We start from the raw sequence: 20,512 nt of genomic DNA, 5'->3' as shown, positions 1-20,512 counted from the left end.
TGAACTCTACTTCCACAAGGAACAAATCTTTATTCCCAAACAATTTAGGGTTTCCATTCTTAAAAAGTGCCACGACCATCCTCTTCCTGGTCACTTTGGAACCTACAAGACCTCAGATCTGGATTCCCGTTCCTTTTAGTGGCCAGATTTATTAAAGGACTGTAAAGATTATGTCAAATCCTGCTCTGTTTGCCTCAGAAACAAATCTGATCTGGCCAAGGCCTGGGGCCTGTTGGAATCTCTTCCAGTACTGGAAAAGCCATGGAATATGACTTACATGGACTTTATTGTGGAACTTCCCCCATCTGAAGGATTCACCACTATCTTTGTCATAGTTAACTGTTTTTCAAAGATGGCACATTTCATACCTTTGAAAGGAACCCCCTCTACCTCTGAAACTGCTTCTGCATTTATCAAGGAGGTCGTAAGGCTACACGGCATCCCAACCAGTATTATTTCAGATCGTGGGGTCCAGTTCCAGGCCCTGTGTGAAGCATTGAACTTTGTCTATCTTCTGCTTACCATCCACAGACAAATGGACAGACCAAGAGGACAAACCAAACTCTCAAACAATATTTTAGATGTTTTTCGTCCTTCTCGCAAGACGATTGGGTGCTCCTCCTTCCTTTGGCAGAGTTTGCGTACAATAACTTGGTTCCTTCTGCCATAAAGCAGTCGCCCTTTTATGCCATTTATGGATATCACCCTTCCTTCCTGCCTGTTGTACCCACGGAATCTGCTGTACCAGCTGTACAAGAGTTCAGTCTCTCAATACCAACAACCAGCTCTTGCGAGAGACCATCTTGAAGACACAGACAGGTAATAAGAAGTTTTTTCATAAAATAGAAGAGGGAATTTAAATTTGAAACCAGGAGATAGGGTCTGGTTGTCCACGGCAAATTAAAGGTTGAAATGTCCCTCAAAGAAGCTTAGCCCAAGATACCTGGGTCCTTTTTCATTGAAGAAAAGGATCAACTCTGTGGCATTTGAATTACCTTTACCGAGTAGTCTAAAGATTCATCCTGTGTTCGAGGCTCTGAAACTCCTAATCCATTATTGATCAAAGGTAATGAAGAATACGAGGTAGAAGCTATTCTGGACTGTAGGAGGGGGGGGTCAGACCCATTAAATGGAAGGGCTATAGTCCTGAAGATAACTCCTGTGAACCAGCCTCTAATGTCAGGTTCTACTTTTGTCCCTTTTGTACTCAGCAGCCAGATTGGAACCGACTCCGGCTTGGATCTCGACTATTCTTCTTCTGATTAACCCTTTTATACTTCGTTGCCAAACTGGACTTGACCTCGGCTGGGATCTCGGACTAAGGCTTGTACGGTGCTCCGCACCCCTGGCACCCATGCCACTCGTTGTCCACCAAGTCTCTGTCTCCATCTCCAGAGGCTTCAAGGACCCGAGGTGCAAGGGAGGCCTCCCCACTACTTCGGTCTCACACCAGGTACGTGGCCCTCGTGACAGAATAATCCAGCTATGTCTGAGACTAAGGGGAGTGCTTCCGTCTTTGAGGCCCTGTGCCAACAAGTGGCCTCTGTGTCTCAGGCCCTGGCGTCCATACAAGAGGGGTACTTTCAACTGGAAGGTCGGATGACTGCAATGGCCAATACCTCACTTCTGAGCCCTGTGGAACTACCTGTTATGGCTATGGAGCAGCCCATCTCTAGTCCAGCTCCTGAACCACAGGCTCCTATGCCGGGAATGCTTTTCAGGGGTTCGCCACAAATTCCGGGCTTCCAGGAACGCCTGTCGGCTATACTTTACCTTACAGCCTAGGACCTTCTCTTCAGAGGATACAAAGGTCGGGTTCATAGTAGCCTTACTTACAGAAGAACCTCAAGCATGGGCTCATCAGCTATTGGAAAGGGAAAAGGGAGAGTCCTATACTGCACTCACTGTCTTCTTTCTTCGATGCCATGGCAATGCTCTATGATGACCCACAAGGAACCACCACAGCTGAAACAGTGTTGACCTCGCTACAACAGGGGAAATGCCCTGTTGAGGACTACATAACGGAATTCCGCAAGTGGGCTGCAGACACTGCATGGAACGACCCTGCCTTGCTCCATCAGTTTAGCTTGGAGCTGTCCGAGCCCCTCAAAGACTAATTAGCAAAAGTGGGGCTCCCTGATACATTGGAACCTACAATTCAGTTGGCTATCCAGCTTGATCGCAGATTCAGAGAATGTCGCAGGAAACGATCCGGTATGGCCTGTCCCACATGGATGCTCCCACGAGTACCCATGGCTCCACACCTGAGAACCCCTGAGACCCACACATCAACCCCAATTCATGACGCAGAACCGATGCAACTCGGCTTAGTACGTGCACCCCTTACACCCGAAGAGCGACAACGCCATCTCCTGACCAATCTATACCTGTATTGTGGTGGAGCGGGTCACTTTCTTCAGGAATGTCCCATTAGGCCGAGTAAGTGGATCGAACCCCCATCTGTTTCACCGAACGTTGTTAAATCCTCGCATCTCACTCTCTACCTCTCTTTGCAGATACCGTGAAGGATAATTCGAGTAGCAGCCATTATTGACTCTGGGGCTTGTAGCTGCTTTATTGACATCCACTTCTCCAAAAAGTATAGAATCCCATTATGCAAGAAGCCCCAGCCATTTACCGTTCATCTGGCAGATGGCTCCACACCAAACTCGGATCCCATAACCCATGAGATCACCCTCATATTGGCCACCACCGAAGCAGACAATCGGGAATATGTTTGGCTGGACGTGATTTCTTCCCCCATTTTTCTGGTTATTTTGGGGTTAACGTGGCTTCGACAGCACCATCCACAGATTGATTGGTCCAGTGAAGTTGTGTCTTTCGGCTTACCCTATTGCTTACACAACTGTTTCCCACAACGAGCCTGTTTGACGGTTCAACCCCTTTCCACAGATGACAGCACTCTTCTCCCCCAGGTTTACAGAGACTTCCTGGATGTCTTCGACAAGAAGGGGGCTGAATCCCTACAGCCTCACTGGCCGTATGATTGCCCCATTGAGCTTCTTCCTGGTTCTGCAATACCATTTGGGAGGATCTTCCCACTCTCTGAGCCTGAATTAGAAGTCCTCCGAAAATTGATGACAATCTTAGGAAAGGGTTCATCCAGCCCTCTACCTCTCCTGCTGGGGGTGGAACTCTTCTTTGTGGAAAACAAGGACCATTCTTGACCTCCTCATGATAGTGTACTTAGATGACATCCTTGTTTTTTCACCTTCCCTCGAGGCACATCACATCCACATGCGAAAAGTCCTTTTTCTCCTCCAGGCCCATAAACTCTACACCAAGCTTGAAAGATGTGAGTTTGAGAAAGGTACCATACGAGAGGGCAGGAGGCGGAGCCTAGCGGAGCAGACATGCATTGTTAGAGCTCCACACCGCTGAGGAGAGAAGAGAAGGACAAAGCGGAGTCTGCAGGCTCAAAAGGTATCCATTTGAACCTTTTTGCCCCAGGGAACAAACTGTGAAAGTTTGGGCAGGAAATATGGTACTGGGAGGAAACCGTGGCAGAAATAAAAATCACCTCACAAAGAGCTCACAGGCACTCACTGCAGCTGAAGCAGCTCCAGTCACCTCACAAGATACAGCATCAGGGCGCTCTCACAGACAGAAAATGTCACAGCAAGACTCTCCATTTGAGTCAGATACAGAACAAATCCTCTCACAAACTTCTCCACAAGCCTCCTCAGTATCCCCAGTAATATTATTACAATTTGAAAAGATGCTTCATAAGGCTTTAAAACAAACCTCAGACCAAATAACAAAAAGCCTAACCAAAGAAATAAGAGAGCTGGGAAACCGCACCGCAGCCTTAGAAATAAAAATGGATGAAATTGAAATTACAACCCAAGAAAATATAACAGAATTGGAACAATTAAAAAAAGAGAATTTAATACTTCAAACTAAGCTCGAAGATTACGAAAATAGAGCCAGACGTTCAAACTTGCGCATAAGGGGAATACCTGAAACTGTGACAGACCTGCAATCTACTATTACTTCTCTATTACAAGAACTAAAGCCAGATATCCCTATTGAACGTTTAGAACTGGACAGAGTACACAGAGCCCTCACAGCCAAAAAGAAAGATGGACCCCCACGTGATATAATCACAAAATTTCATTATTACAGAACGAAAGAACAAATACTAATTGCTGCAAGAGAAAAAAAGGAACTTAATTTTCAAGGACACAATTATCAAATTTTTGCTGACCTATCCCAACTTACTATTACTAAAAGACGATCCATGAAACCCCAACTAATGGAACTGCAACGCCACAACATTATGTATCAATGGGGCTTCCCCTTTTCAGTCAGATTTAACTACCAAGGTACAATTTACAGAAGCAGATCAGCAGATGAACTACAACAAACCCTTTTAAAATTAAATCTGACAGAACCCACAAGCAGCAACACTCCCACACGCAGAAGAATGGCGTCATCTTCACCTTCAGGCAGCACCCAGAAAATTTCAGAACAAAATGGGAATCATCATTCTCACAAAAGAAGCCGTTATGCCACATCATCCATGGACCAAGAAGATTCAATGGACTGACATCCTAATTCCTGATATCTCTTCATTTATTATACTAAGAGATGGTTCTCTATAAAAAAACCTATATTTATAACTGAATGTAACTGCATTCTGATAGTCACACACTGTGTGGGATCATGTTACATTCCAGTTATATTTCTTATTACTTCTGATTCATATAGCCTTAGAATATATAAGTGAAATAAGGAAATTCTTGTTCAGTTATATATTATCAGGTAATAACAATAGATTTATTACTTTTTAGGACAAATATGTTCAATAATCCAGAAGTAATGGAAGCTTTTTCTTTCTTTTCTTAAAACAAATATATTATTACCTAACTAGTTCCTAGAATTATGTTTTTGTTTATTCTAATCTGAAGCAATACAACCTCAATTTTATGAGTTAACATATCTAAACAGTTACATATGAATAAAATATGTAATTGTTTACTCTAAAAGGGTTAAAATCCCAAAATAATTCAAACTATCTTCATCAATACCAAAGTTATTAACAGTGCCTTTCTAACTGAATTATTTAGCCTAGGGCAAGACTAACCATATACAACCACCCTGGAATAAATAATTTCAACAAAAACTATATTCTGCACTCCAATTAATGAAACATCATTTTGATGTCTTTTGACATAGCACTTCTCTCCTGTAAGCGGAAGATCCGTGTACCCCCATTAGCCCTCCTCATTCTCCCAACCATATTATGTGGGAGTGTGACGAAGGCACTTATTCCCCTGAGAGAGATATTTATTCTCTTTCACGGGTAAATTGTGATTACTTGCAAAAAATAATTTATACAATGTATCATCTAATCTCATATGTTTTTTGTTTACTCTTTACTCCAGAATTCACTGGTTTCTTTTCTATCTTTTCATCTCTTCAGTCCACACAGGTTGATCTGCGCAGTCAGCTCTGCATAACAAAAAGTAAGTCAAAACTATTTGATCTATTGCCATGGCACCACTGAATATACTTTCCCTGAATGTTCAGGGAATAAATGTCCCTCAAAAAAGGACCAAAGCCTTCCGTACTTTCCATAACAAGAAGGCTCACATAGTATGCCTCCAAGAAACACACTTCACCAAAGATTCTACTCCAAAATATATTTCTCCTTTTTATCAACAAATTTACACGGCTTCTGCCTGTACCAAGCAAAGGGGAACTTTAATTGCATTTCACCGATCCACACCATTCACCTTATCATCAGAAATTAAAGACCCAGAAGGTAGATACCTGATACTCATGGGTTATATAATGGATACAGCAATCACGGTGATTTCCTACTACACTCCTAACAAACAACCTACACCATTCCTCTCACATATATTACAAGTGATTAATACACACAAAATAGGAACAGTGATAATGTGTGGGGATTCGAACCAGGTCCTCCTCCCATTTCTAGATAAATCACCTTTTACACCATCCAAAATAACCTCTAGATTACCTTTTTCTCAACTTCTTTCCAAATACAATCTGGTAGATTCATGGAGAGAAAGTAACCCAATGAAAAAGAAATTCACTTATTTCTCGCACCCTCATCAAACCTTCACCAGAATAGATCATATTTTTCTAACAATAGGAATGATACCAGAAATTATTGCATCAGATATAATTCCGATTCCGTGGTCTGACCATAATGCAGTATACACTACTATAGCCTCAGCCATACCAAAAGCGCATGACCCAACGTGGTACTTACCGGACATAATGCTCAAACACCCACTACATCAGATGGCCATTGAACAAGCTTTAAAGGAATACATATCAATTAATAATACAACAGACATCTCCCCAATAACACTGTGGGAAGCTCATAAGCCTGTCTTGCGTGGTACAATACAAAGACAAATGGCACTATTTAAACGGGAATGCAAAAATCTAGCAAAAAAACTAGAACTCAATTTTAATGCAGCCTACATATCATTTCAAGATAATCCATCTCAGAGTACAAAATCTCATCTGGAAAAATCTAGATTGGAATACGATCTATTTCTCACTGAGTCAGTTGATAAATCCCTCAAACGCTCCAAACACAATTTCTACATGAATACAAACAAACCAGGTACATATTTGGCTCGGGCATTAAATTCAACTAACAAATCTTTCAAACCAATACGTTTGAAATTATCAAAAAATGTTTACACTTGTAATCCAGTTAAAATAGTCCATAAATTTCACTCACATCTCGCAACTTTATACAAGACAAACAATGAATTTAATCCTACAGAAGCTGAATCCTTCTTCTCAAAAATAACCTTACCTGAGTTATCTCAGAATCAAAAAAGCAGTTTGGATGAGCCTATAACTATAGATGAAGTTGCTAACGCCATAAAAGACCTAAAACTTAACAAAAGACCAGGCCCAGACGGCTACTCGGCTTTATACTATAAAACATTCTCAGAAATACTCTCTCCCATTCTCACTGAAACTTTTAACAAACTTCTAGATGGACATTCTTTTCGGCAAGAAACACTAATGGCAATTGTTTGTATGATCCCAAAACCCCTTTCTGATGATACTTCCTGTGTGAATTACCGGCCTATCTCTCTGTTAAACCTCGATATTAAATTATTAGCAAAAATAATAGCAAAACGCCTCAATAGCATTATAGGAAAATTAATACATAGAGATCAAGTAGGCTTCATGCCAAATAGACAGGCAGGCGATAGTATACGCAGGGCAGTGTTATTGGCACATATTGCTAAAAAACGGAAAATCCCTTTATGTTTTCTATCTCTCGATATTAAGAGGGCATTTGACACAGTATCCTGGCAATATATGCAATATTCATTACAAAAATGGGGTTTTGGACCCCATTTTTTAACATGGATCAAAGCATTATATAATAAACCCAAAGCCTATATAAAATATGCTGGATACAAATCTGAAACCTTTAATATCGAAAGAGGTACCCGACAGGGTTGCCCATTATCTCCCTTATTATTTGCCCTTATACTCGAACCCATGGCCCAATACATCAGAACAAACCAAACTATAACTGGCATTGAAGTAGGAGGTATTACACACAAATTATGTATATTTGCAGACGATATATTACTTTTTCTATCATCACCACAGGTCTCTGGTCCTAACTTAATACCAGCTCTTGATGGATTTGCAGCCCTATCCGGCCTTATGATTAATCCTAAGAAATGCCTAGTGCTTAATATTTCACTCACAAACATGGAATTGATCCCGGCTAGGGCTGCACTCCCATTCACATGGGCAGAAAAATCAATCCCATATCTTGGAATTCATTTAACAGCATCTCATTCTGACTTATTCTCAACCAATTATCCTCCTGTATTAAGACAGATCACAAATCTAATAAAACAATGGTCGCAACTTCCTTTATCCTGGATAGGGAAGATTAATGCAATCAAAATGACTATTCTACCCAAATTGCTTTATCTATTCAGAGTCCTCCCTATTCCAATTCCTTCCTATTTTTTGAGAATAGTACAAAAAAGAGCAACTTCGTTTATATGGGGCTCTTCTAAACCACGTATACCTATACACACACTACATCTTCCCAAAAATAAAGGAGGCCTGGGATACCCTAATTTTACTAACTACTACAGAGCAGCACATTTGGCCAGTCTGTCCAAATACCATGCAAAACAGGAAATCCCATTATGGGTATTTATAGAGGCTTCAGAAAATGACCCTCTATTAATATCAAATTTATTATGGCTTGATCCTAAAGACCGCTTTAAAATTCATAATCCCATAACTAAACACTTCTTATCTCTCTGGGATAAACTAAAAACCAAATATCAGTTACAATCTCCACACAATCCTCTCCTTTCTTTTATCAGAAATCCGGCCTTTTATCCGGCATGGATCTACCCAAATTCTTTTAAAGCTTGGAAAACATCAGGCATTCAGACACTAAATGACTTCATAGCATCTAAATCATTCCTTTCATTCCCATCGCTTAGAGAAAAATATGATCTACCAAACTCTGAGATATTCAGATATCTCCAAATCAAAAATTTCTATACACCATTCCTAAAGGGGGATACACCATTATCCCAATTATCCATTTTTGAATCAATCTGTACAAAAGATCCATTTGCTAAAGGTACAATTTCATCACTTTATAATCAATTATATGGAGTAGCAAATCTTAATAGACCCTCTTACGTTCAGAGGTGGGAGGAGGACCTGGGACGAACTTTAGAAGACACGGACTGGTCTAACATATGGCTCACATCTAAGTCATCTTCACCCAACATCTTAGCACTGGAGACAAATTATAAAGTCCTAACTCGCTGGTACCTTGTACCCGCTAGAGTGGCAAAATATTCACGTAATACCTCAGCTCTTTGTTTTCGAGGATGCCCAGAAATAGGCACATATTTACACATATGGTGGACGTGCCCAGTAATCCAAACCTTCTGGAAGGAAGTCTTCGTGATTGCATCTAAAATATTTAAAAAAATAATACAACCAGATCCATATTTAACTTTACTTAATCTAAAACCAGAATGGTTAACACTCTCTCAATTCAAACTTATGATCCAACTAATAACGGCTGCAAAACAAACAGTGGCCAAGGCATGGAAATCTCCTACATTGGTACTAGCAGAAACAATTCACAGAATGAATAATACAATGTCCCATGCTAAGATGGTAGCCATCGATCAAAATCAAATTCCAAAATTTGAAAAACTTTGGCATCCTTGGATAAAACAACAGTTCTTGTCAAACTTCAATGACTCTGTCCTGTTGCCATGGTAACAGATTAAATGACTTACAGAGACACCCATTCTAAGGCTTCAAAGAGAACTAAAAAGAATAATAAACTGACGAGCGGGACAACCTTGTGGACCATACCTCTACCTTTCAACCCTTTTTCTTCTTTCTCTTTCCTTTTCTCCACCTTACGATTAAAGCTCATTATCAGAATTTATTTGACCTATATACACTCTACCTGTAAACAATATGTATAGTAGGTATAAATCATTTAAATACCTACAAAAGTAACTAAGGAAATGATATATATCTTTAATTTAGGTTTACGTGAACCCAATGTTTAATATTTGAAATTTCATGATATTTACCTATATAAACCCTACTGTAAAACAATGAGCTTACTTTATAGATCCTTGTAAACTTACTTTATGTATCTTTATAACATTGTATACTCAATAAAATTCTTTTGACAAGGAGAAAGGTACCATACAATTCCTTGGCCTCATTATTTTGACCTCTGGCATCTCCATGGACCCCCAGACGGTAACTGCAGTTCTTGAATGGCCAGTATCCTCGGACCGTAAGAGCGTCCAGAGGTTCGTGGGATTCGCCAATTTTTATAGAAAATTCATCAAAGGCTTCTCATCTATAATTTTACCTATCACACAACTCACCAAGCAAAACAGCCATTTTCTGTGGTCCCCCTCAGCACAAACGGCTTTCGACAAACTCAAGAAGCAATTCACCTCTGCCCTGGTCCTTTGTCATCACGACCCAGCCCAGCCTTACGTGTTGGAGGTCGGTGCTTCAGAGATTGCGGTTGGGGCAGTCCTTTCTCAGCGCCATGAAACCACAGCCATGTTGCATCCTGTTGCCTTCTTTTCCAGGAAGTTGTCCCCAGCCGAAAGGAACTATGATGTAGGGGACCGGGAGCTCCTTGCTTTTAAACTGGCCCTGGAAGAATGGCGATATCCATTGGAAGGAGCCTTGCACCCTATACTTGTCTACACTGATTGTAGGAATTTGGAATACCTCCGTACAGCTAAACGCCTCAGACCTAGACAAGCCAGATGGGCTCTCTTCTTCACCCGATTTCAAATGCATATCATGTACCGTCCGGGATCCAAGAATTGTAAACCTGATGCTCTATCCCGCATGTATCCCACATCAGATAACTCGCCAACGATCGACGCAATACTCCCTGCCTATAATTTCTTCCTACTTACGGATGACATCCTGTCCAGGATTAAACTGGCCTCCTCTCTAAACCAACTGCCCTCAGGAGAACATCTGCAAGAAAAGGACGGGCTTTTCTTCCATGACCATGCTGTGTTTGTGCCCTGTCAACAGAGTTCCTATGCTTAAACTCTGCCATAACAACAAGTTAACAGGGCATTTCGGGGTGACCAAAACCACCGATCTGCTTTTGTGAACCTTTTGATGGCCTACCCTCAAGGCAGACTGCCACGCTTACGTCAATTTCTGCCCGGTATGCAATCACAGAAAAACGGAAAAGAATAAATAATAATTTTGTAAATGTTTTGTAGGTAAACTTGGGCTTTATTTTAACTTTTTACATATACCGCTTTTGACAATAAAATCCTCAATTGTAGCACTTTAGGGAGATTTTTTATTCAAGATTGATCAGATGAATTAAGTTTATATTTCCCTGGTTCCATAGTTAGTCAAAAAAAACGATGAAAACGATGAAAACGTTGAAAATGATGCAAGTCCTGCTTGTTCAGCCAAAAAAAAAATACCCTCCATATACACAATCCAAACCCCACAGTTGATCCCAAGGAAGGCAAAAACACTCAGTAAAGCATGATCTACTTTGCTTCAGCAGTGAAAAATCCCTTTAAATTTAGTTTAATGAAAAACTGTTTTATTTTTTGTATATGGTAAGTATACCTTGACATGTTTCGTCAGTTTTTATACAGTATAATGTAGACATTACACTGTAATGTTGGCGGTAATTTCAAACTCCAGTTACTTTTAAATTCATTTTTAAGTCACTTTTATTTCCCTTTTTTATAATAGAATTCTATCCCTTTTTCATACCTTCATACAGAGGTATGCTCATGCCATCAGTCCCTTTTCTGCTTTGTGGGCCTGCAACTTGGTTCTTACAGTCTTACAAAAATTACCTTTTGAACATATTAAAGAAATTGCCCTGATGATGATGTCACAAATGGTAGTTTTTCTTTTTTTCCTACCTCATTCTTCATAAGGACACCCTGGCTTTAAGGCCTAGAGTCTAATTATCAATTCAAAGATTATTGTGTTACACACCCTAGAAGTTTACTTACATCCAACTTTGTCTTTTAGAAAGACAATTTCTCTGCTGTCTGAGACTCCCTGCTTTTTTCACTACGAATTCTAGATTTATACAAAAGACCACATCTTAAGCTTATGCCCTCAAACATGAAGGCACTCCCAGGCACTGCTCATTTAACTAGGGCAGAGTAAAGCCAGCTGTTTTGGCAGGTGCTAGTTTACCTACTAGGTTTGGCAGACAACAAAGTTAAATGAGAATTATGGTTTTCTTATTTTTTTTTAGATTCATACTTACCTAGGTGGATTCAGCATCGGTCCAATGCTGCATCTGTCCCCTGGCGCCTCTGCACTGAAAACCGAGCGATCAAACACCGCTGATTGCTGCTCCGTGAGCAGAGAGCAGCAGACTGTCAGTCACAGCTCTCTGCTCTTCTTCCTCCTCACTCATTGGAGCACTGAGCTGGGGCGGAGCGGGCCATCTCAGGCTCTCAGCATCTCGCTGAGAGGTTGGGACGGGTATCAGTCCAGGCAACTGGCGGATCCAGACTCCCAAAGTCTGGATGACACGGTGCCTGGACTGATATCTGTGATGTCAGCAGAGAGCATACTTCAGTCCGCTCTCTGCTGAAAATGGGTCACAGGAGTGCAAAACGAATTGCACTCCTGTGATCCATAGGAGAAGCCCAGCCAAACGAGCTTTGGCTGGACTTTTCCTTTAATCACTCTGTTTTGGGGAGAGGGCTGCCTTGTTTTTTTCTGTTTGTGTTTTGGCCACCCCTTTTTGGGTACTGCTGGTGGATATCCCACTGGTTTTGACTGATCTATTGATTAACAGCTGTGTGTCAACGAACGATAGAGAAAGTAGAACTTTTGTACTTGCAATAAAACTATTTCTGTGTACTGCTTGTTATTGTCTCTGGCAGTTGTGGGGTTAGGTGACCAGATGGAGCCATCCTCTTTTTTGCACCTAGTGATCTACATCTGCACATGGCACCAATGGTTCTGATTGTTTTATCAATGTCCTATGGCCCTCGGTAAAGTCAATATAAAAATAGAGGTTGTGTCCCTTAACTACTTTCAGTCTGGGCCTTTTCTAGCACCTTTTGTTCACATGTAACAATCAGTAGAACCCCCAAACATTACATATGTTTTTAAAGCAGAGGCCCTAGAGTATAAATTGGCGGGCTTTGCAATTTTTTAATGTCACACGGTATTTGCGCAACGGTTTTTCAAACGCAATTTTTTGGGAAGAAATACACTTGAGTTCTAATGCAAAAAACAATACATAAACCAATTTTTTTGTAAAATATAAAAGATGAAGTTATGTCAAGTAAATAGATTTACTATCCATATGTGAGGTTTTTAAAGCCTTTACAGGTTACCACTTTAGATTTACAGAGGATGTCTAGCTAGAATTATTGCCCATGATCTGACATTCACGGTGATACCTCACATGTGTGGGACGATCACAGTTTGCATGCATGTGGGACCGAAGCGCATTGGGGAGCCGCTCCAATAGCTAATACAAGAGAGCCGACCACCGGCTCTAAAAACTGATACCGGGTGATGCCTGCAGCTGCAGGCATCATCCCAGCTTGACCACCTGAAGTCCAGCGACGTACAGGTACATTGCTGGGCAGAAAGTGGTTAAGGTGTAACTCCACTTTCGTTAGGAAAAGTTTGCCTCTGGGTGATCAATGTACATTGCAAGGATTTTAACAATATTTCTTTCTGATCCCTACCTGTTTCTGCTCTGAAGAAATAGCTATTTGTTCCACTTTGTGTCTTTGGATACTAAGTCTGAATGGGAGTGGCTTTTGAATGAATAATCAGCTGTTCTCGCAGTGTTTTAATGAGAAAAGGTGCCGTGTCAGCATCCCTTTGGAACTTACCAAAAAATTTAATTTTTGTTGTAGAAGATGATTAAAATTTTGTGTAAACTTCTGGGAAAATCAGTGAGCCAATCACACAAGCAGGAAATCACATTTCTGGGGAGAGTTATGTATGCCATCTGTGTACAGAATGCCTCCAGGCTACCATATTGCATTGCATTTTACAGAAGATTACAGCACTGCAGTTTAAAAAGTAAAAGGTAATTTAGAATAATATTAACCCTTTTAAAGCCAGGTCTGTACTTTGTATAAACCTGACAGCAGGGGGTTTTGCACACACCAAGTTTGTGTATATCTGACAAGCAGACTGACGCCTGTCAGATGAAAGCAGTCCGTCGCCTCTGAATTGCTTTCACACCCCCTGTAACGTAAGCCTATACCCCTTACATGTAATCCCCTGCAAGGTATCCTGGGCTCTGCTTGCCCATATGTGGGCCCGGGACTGGCACAGCAGGTGCCGCCGGGTAGGGGGGGGAAGCACTGAGCAGACGCACGACGCTCCCCTTCTTGTTGCTGACACGAAAACAACGTATTTCACATCACTTCCACGTCCCCTTTCAGCTTTCCCGGCCAGTATGGCCAGAAAAGAACGTAATGCTATGCGATCTGCACTGCATTACATTCAGTGGAGCACAGGGGAGACATTCAGGGACTTTTGGACCCCAGATGTTTCATTGAAGAGAACCTGTCACTAAAAAAATCATCACATAAGGGAATTTTTGTCCCCTATGTGATGAAAAAAAGTAAACTGTAAAAAAATGTAACTTACATCCAAGCATATATTGAGGCTTACCCCCACACACATGTTTGAATGTAAATGCATGCATCGGTGGCACCTACGCATGAAAACGTTGATTGTGATACACATGTTACAAATCGCCACACATGCCAGAGTGAGAGCAATGTTTTGAGGACCAGACCTCCTCTGTAACACTAAATTGATGACCTATAGGGGGCTTTTAAAGCGTCGCCTATAGAAAATTTAGGGTACTGAAGTTTGTCGTCATTTCATGGGCGCAGGGAAATTTAAGGTTTGATATGTTGGATATGTATTTACTCAGTGCAACCTCATCTTTTATATTTTCCACCCCAAAAAATTGGTAATTTATTGGAATTGTGTGCCCTAAAATGAACTTTAGTGTATTTTTTTTACTGAATCTTTGCATTTCCTAGACCTTTGCGGTAATATTGTGTAACATAAAAAATTGGAACTACCACTATTTTATTCTCTAGGGTGTCTGCTTTCAGAAGATATATAATATTTTGGAGGTTTTATGCAATCTTCAGGCCTAAAATGATTTTTTAAACATGTGCATTAAGAAAATGTAAAAACGGGTCTCGGGCAGTGAAAGAGTTAAATTACAATATGGCTTGTGTGGCAATTGTAGATGCAATATTATTATTATTTTAACCAATTTTTTCATTACAAAAGTGATATACCCTTTAGCCCCCTTTCACATCGGGCCGATTTGACATGCGATTTGACATGTCAAATTGCATGCCAAATCGCAGCCTATTGCCGGCAATGTCGCTGTCCGAATCTGTGCGACGCCGCAACGATTCCCAAAAATAGTTCCTGCACTACTTTTGGCGACTTCGGGGGCGATTTCAATAGACATCTGTCTGTGCATGACCCCGCACAGATATCTTTCAAATCACCCCCGAACTCGCAATGAAAGCTGAACTCGCGCAATTTCAAACCCGCCTCCAAAGTGAACGAGGGCTTAATGAACTCAATAAAAATTTGAGGCTCTGTTACACAATGAAATTATGATGGGTACAAATATTTCCAGAAGGAGCGTTCATAGAGTTGCCACCTCATCCCGTTAAACCCGAACACATATTAATTACACAGGTTCTGAGGCTAATTTGATGCGGATAAGTGAGTTTAATTACCACCTTAATCTGCCTCAGAACCTGTGTAATTAATATGTGTTCAGTTTTAAAGGGATGAGGTGGCAACTCTAATGGGGCGTACACACGGTCGGACTTTTCGGCTACAAAAGTCCGACAGCCCGTCCGACAAACTTTCGACGGACTTTTGGCAGACTTGCGGTGGACTTGTGGCGGACTTTCTAACAAACGGACTTGCCTACATACGATCACACAAAAGTCCGACGGATTTGTACGTGATGACGTACACCGGACTAAAATAAGAAAGTTGATAGCCAGTAGCCATTAGCTGCCCTAGCGTGGGTTTTTGTCCGTCGGATTAGCATACAGACAAGCGGATTTTTGGGTCCAGCGGAGTTACGATGTAAAGATTTGAAGCATGTTCCAAATCTAAAGTCCGTCAGATTTGTGACTGGAAAAGTCTGCTGAAAGTCCGGGGAAGCCCAAACACGATCGGATTGTCCACCGGATTTGGTCCGTCGGCGTCCGTCTGACTTTTGTAGCCGAAAAGTCCGACCGTGTGTACGCCCCATTAGCGTTCAGCAATGGCAAACTTCATATTTTATCAGTACCTGTCTCCTTTACTGTGTTTCATCAATCTCTGTAGCAAGCTGCATTTGTTTTACATAGCAAAATAATGAATAGATGTCAAAGCTAGTATAAATAATATTTTACCTTGCTGAGTCTCGACTTCCTAATGTGGAAAATCTCACAGGTGTTCGAATATCAAACTGGTTGCATCGTCGAACTGCCATGAAATATTTTAAAGTAATGAAAATGCATAGTATGAAAGTAATAAAATATACAAATGCCACATGAATGATGGATAAAGCAAAGGGGGTGGGGTGACAGAAAAAAAGGGAAATAAATATTAGAAATGTAAGTTTATTTCAAGAATTTAAATTAGAAAATTACTGAACTCTTTAGGGTTGATTTAGTAAAAGCAACTCACTTTGCAATTTGCCCAGAGCTTGGGAATGAGGTGAAGCTCTATTGACTTTCATTATCCAATCTAATCTGGAGCAAAAACAATTCCCTTGCAAAATGAACAGCATATTTGCCTTAAGTAAATCAACCCCTTTAATGTCCAGATTAAAATACAGCACAAGCACTAATCATGCACATTTATGTCTATAATTGTTAACAAAGCAAAGTTCAAGAATTATACCCCTTTTCCATGCACTCACCCCATCAGGGATCTTACACTACTATAATTAACAAAATTAACAAATCCAGTGCTAATAATAATAATAATAATAATAATAGCTAAAATATAAATATATTTTAAAATACATAAACACCCACATGGTGAGCCCTGAACCACATTTCTTGAAAACTTCATTCAAGTACTACAAATATTGCTTTATTTGACTATAATGCTGGCCATACACTATACGAAAAATCGGCCAAACCCATTTGCGAAAAACAAACGTTCGGCCATGAGCGCAAACGATGGTGCCATCATGTAATGACCAATAAATCGTTCAGTGGACATAAATAAATAAATTTGATGTTTGTTTTTTTACATATACCTAGTGCAGACATTTCGGATGGGAAAAACATTAACCTTTCTAATTATTGTTCGTTCAGCAGAAAATTTCCAAACTTGTCCTTTGTTTTTTCGACTCAAAAACGTTGAAACGATTATCCATTTTGTGCCCATTAACTGGCCGAAAAACGAACGAACGGTCTAAATGATTGAATTTCGGACGATTTTTCGTATAGTGTATGGCCAGCATAAGGCTCCGTTCACATCTTGACGTTTTGAATCGTGGGCGGAATCGATGTGATTCTGCCCGCAATTCGAAATAGTGGAAAATTGCGGAACACCCATGTGAGCCCCGTCACTTCCAATGGCACCCCGATTGTGGAGCCATATTGCTGCAATTGTCGCCTGACTACATGCGGTAAAATCACACAAACAGAATCGCAGGACGCCTGTCACCCAAAAGAAGTACAATCACTTCAAGTACTTCAAGCCATTGGAAGTGACGGAGATCGCATGGGTGTCTCGCGATTTGCCGCTATTGCGAATCGCAGCAATTCCGCCCGCGATTGGGACGCCAAGATGTGAACGGAGCCTTAATAGAAAGTATATACATATCAGATAATAATTAAAGAATTATGCAAATAATTTTATTAGAAATCAAAATGTAGATTGTACATCAAGTAGCATATGTAATTAAAGTTAGGCCCCTTTCACACTGGGGCGGTGGGGGCGTCGGCGGTACAACAGCGCTATTTTTAGTGCTGCTGTACCGTCGTTCTTGCAGCTGTATTCGGCCGCTAGCGGTGCGGTTTTAACCCCCGCTGGCGGCCGAAAAAGGGTTAAAATCCCTCGTACAGCGCGGCTATAGCTGCGGTATTGCCGCGGTATAGCCGCGCTGTCCCATTGATTTCAATGGGCAGGAGCGGTTTAGGAGCGGTGAATACACCGCTCCTTCACCGTTCCAAAGAAGCGGTTTGCAGGACTTTTTTCACCGTCCTGCCAGCGCACCGCTTCAGTGTGAAAGCCCTCGGGCTTTCACACTGAACAAACAGCGGAGGCTGTTTAGGGGCGGTTTGCAGGCGGTATTTTTAGCGCAATACCGCCTGCAAACCGCCTTAGTGTGAAAGGGGCCTTACAATGTGAAATGCTGAGAAATTGGACATGAATAGTTGCTGAAAAAAAAAAAAAAAGGTTTTGCATAAATGTAAGATGCATATAAACGAAGGAAGAAAGGCTACACATTTAGCTGGGGTCAATCCTCTCCTATTTTTCTCTACTTACACTATACTGTAAAAGACCTTTGGTGCCCTAAGGAGGGCAGTAATGCGGCATGCTATGCACGCCACAGCGAACAGTTAGTATGGCCAGATTGTGTTAACAATGGGTGGGGCTTAAAGGGGTATGGTTAACTAAACCAAAAGCTTTCTTGTAGCCATAAATAAGCTTATATTGCTGTGCCACAAGATTCTCACAGACATGTATAGATGTGCTGAAGTGCTTTGTAAGCCCACTCGCAATGCATGGAGTGCCTGAATGCAGAAAAACACCAGCACTACCACACAGAGCTGTGTACATGACTTGTGAACTCCTTTAGGCCCCTTTCAGCGGGGAGCTTCCGTGAAGTGGAATCTGTTTGCTCAGTGGGGGATCTCTCTGTTGATCCCCTCTAAGCTGATGGATGACACATCTGTGTCCGCTCCGCTAATCAAAGTGGACACGGACACAGTCCTGCTCTCCTCTATAGGACAATCGGATGGAAATGGACTGCCTCTCCATTTCCATCTGATGCCATCCGATCCGCCGGATGGATGGAAAATAGGACCTCCGCTCCATTTGTCTGTTTTTGTGGACAGGATCAGATTGGATGGTGGCGGGTGTCAGTGGACATCTGCTGCTCCATAGGAGAGACTGCCGTATCCGATCAGGTTCAACTAAAAAACTGACAGGACCTAGACCTGATCGGATCGCCTGTGTCAAAGGGGTCATAGAGAACTTGTGATAAGAGGAAGAAGCTGAGGAAACTTCATAGAATAATCATATAATAACTCATAGTCTCCTGTCCAAAGCACTCCATATGACAGGTCACAGCTCAGACCATGCCAAGGACATGTCAGGGGAAGTCTGGGCAGAGGAAACCTAGGAATTGACAGCACAAGCCAGCCCAGAGCCCCCCACCATTGCATATGTCCACACTATTCCTGACACCTGGAGAGTCAGAAGTAATCAGGAGTCCCTTCTCCACCCTACACTCCGTCCCAGTCAGAAACAAAGCCAGACACTATGCACATACACATTTAGATCATGTCATTAGTGAAAAACTGACCTCTTTGCTACCTCCAGTGCTGCCATTCTAGTCGTGCTCCAGGCTGCGTGTGTCACAGGAAGCAAGCAGCGTGTAATCTGGGCCAGCCGGGGGTGTCCTCCGTTATCATGCACTGTCCTCACTATGGAGCCCAATAATCCATCATGTCAGAGACACGGGCAGCCCTGCTGGAGGTGACCCATTCTCTCCTTTAAATTAGGCAGCAATGCTGGGGGGACATCCGGTAATTGGGGAGCCACAATTCGCTTTGAATCATGTGTCCAGCCTGGGCTCGAGGAGGAGAAGGAGAGGTGGAAATCATCCACAGCTGCGCCTCTGCCTGTCACTCCCTTCACAGAGCCTGCCAGTTTTTTTTATGTAATCTTTATTTTAGATACATTTTCTTGATATAACATTCAAATAAAAGAAAATAAAAATCAAGCAAAACAGAGAAGACTAAGATTCTGCATTACATAGCATTCTGCTCGTGTGTCTTCATATCATACAGAATGATCAGGCCCGATTGGCCATCCAACATAGAGGGATTAGGAGACAAACATATCAACTTTATAAATATGCGAACATATGAGTCATATCACTATGGATTCGTCTCTAGCCCTGCTACTAAACATAGACGGTATTCATGAACATACTCTACTTAGTCAGGTAGATAATTAAAGCCATTTGGCATGCATACTCTGCAGATGTGGGTCTTAAGGATCAGAACTTAAGGGCCGTACACACGATCAGACTTTTTGACAACAAACATGCAAATTAGCTGTTTTGGAGCAACATCCGACCGTGTGTACGCTCCATCGGACAAACTTTTTCAGTTTCCATCGGACTTTTGTTGGCTGTGCGAACGGACAAACTTTCCTGCAACAAAAGTCCGATGGAGCAAAGTCCGATCGTGTGTACACAAAGCCATCGGACTTTTATACAAACTACAGTACGCAGCCGCGAGAATGTTTCCAGTGCGATCGAATCGCGCTGGTTTTCAGCGGCAGGGTACTGTACATCTCGCGCTAGCTGCAATAGGAAAAACACATTTTCCTACTGCGGCGGACGCGACAGGGAATTCCCCTCTGGGGAATACCAGGCCCTTCGGTCTGGTATGGATTTTAAGGAGAAGCCCCTACGCTGAAAAAACGGCATGGGGGTCCCCCCAAAATCCATACCAGACCCTTATCCGAGCATGCAGCCTGGCCGGCCAGGAAAGGAGGTGGGGACGAGCAAGCGTCCCCCCCTCCTGAGCCGTACCAGGCCGCATGCCCTCAACATGGGGGGTGGGTGCTTTGGGGGAGGGGCACCCTGTGGGCCCCCCAGCCCCCCCCACCCCAAAGCACCTTGTCCCCATGTTGATGAGGACAAGGGCCTCTTCCCGACAACCCTGGC

The 20,512-nt window shown here is 42.0% G+C and overlaps 1 protein-coding gene across 4 annotated transcripts in view; it reads right to left on the bottom strand.

Moving 5' to 3' along the window:
• Positions 1–20,512, bottom strand: part of MPND (MPN domain containing) — a 465,474-nt gene that overhangs the window by 208,973 nt on the left and 235,989 nt on the right. For all 4 annotated transcript variants that reach the window (XM_073594914.1, XM_073594905.1, XM_073594923.1 and 1 more), the window contains one exon: positions 16,002–16,074. In XM_073594914.1, the coding sequence (XP_073451015.1) occupies positions 16,002–16,074 (73 nt within the window). The remainder of the gene's footprint in view (positions 1–16,001; positions 16,075–20,512) is intronic.

The sequence above is a fragment of the Aquarana catesbeiana genome, linkage group LG01 (genome assembly GCF_042186555.1).
Source record: "Aquarana catesbeiana isolate 2022-GZ linkage group LG01, ASM4218655v1, whole genome shotgun sequence".
NCBI classification, from domain to species: Eukaryota; Metazoa; Chordata; class Amphibia; order Anura; family Ranidae; genus Aquarana; species Aquarana catesbeiana.
This window is presented reverse-complemented; position numbering and strand designations above follow the sequence as displayed.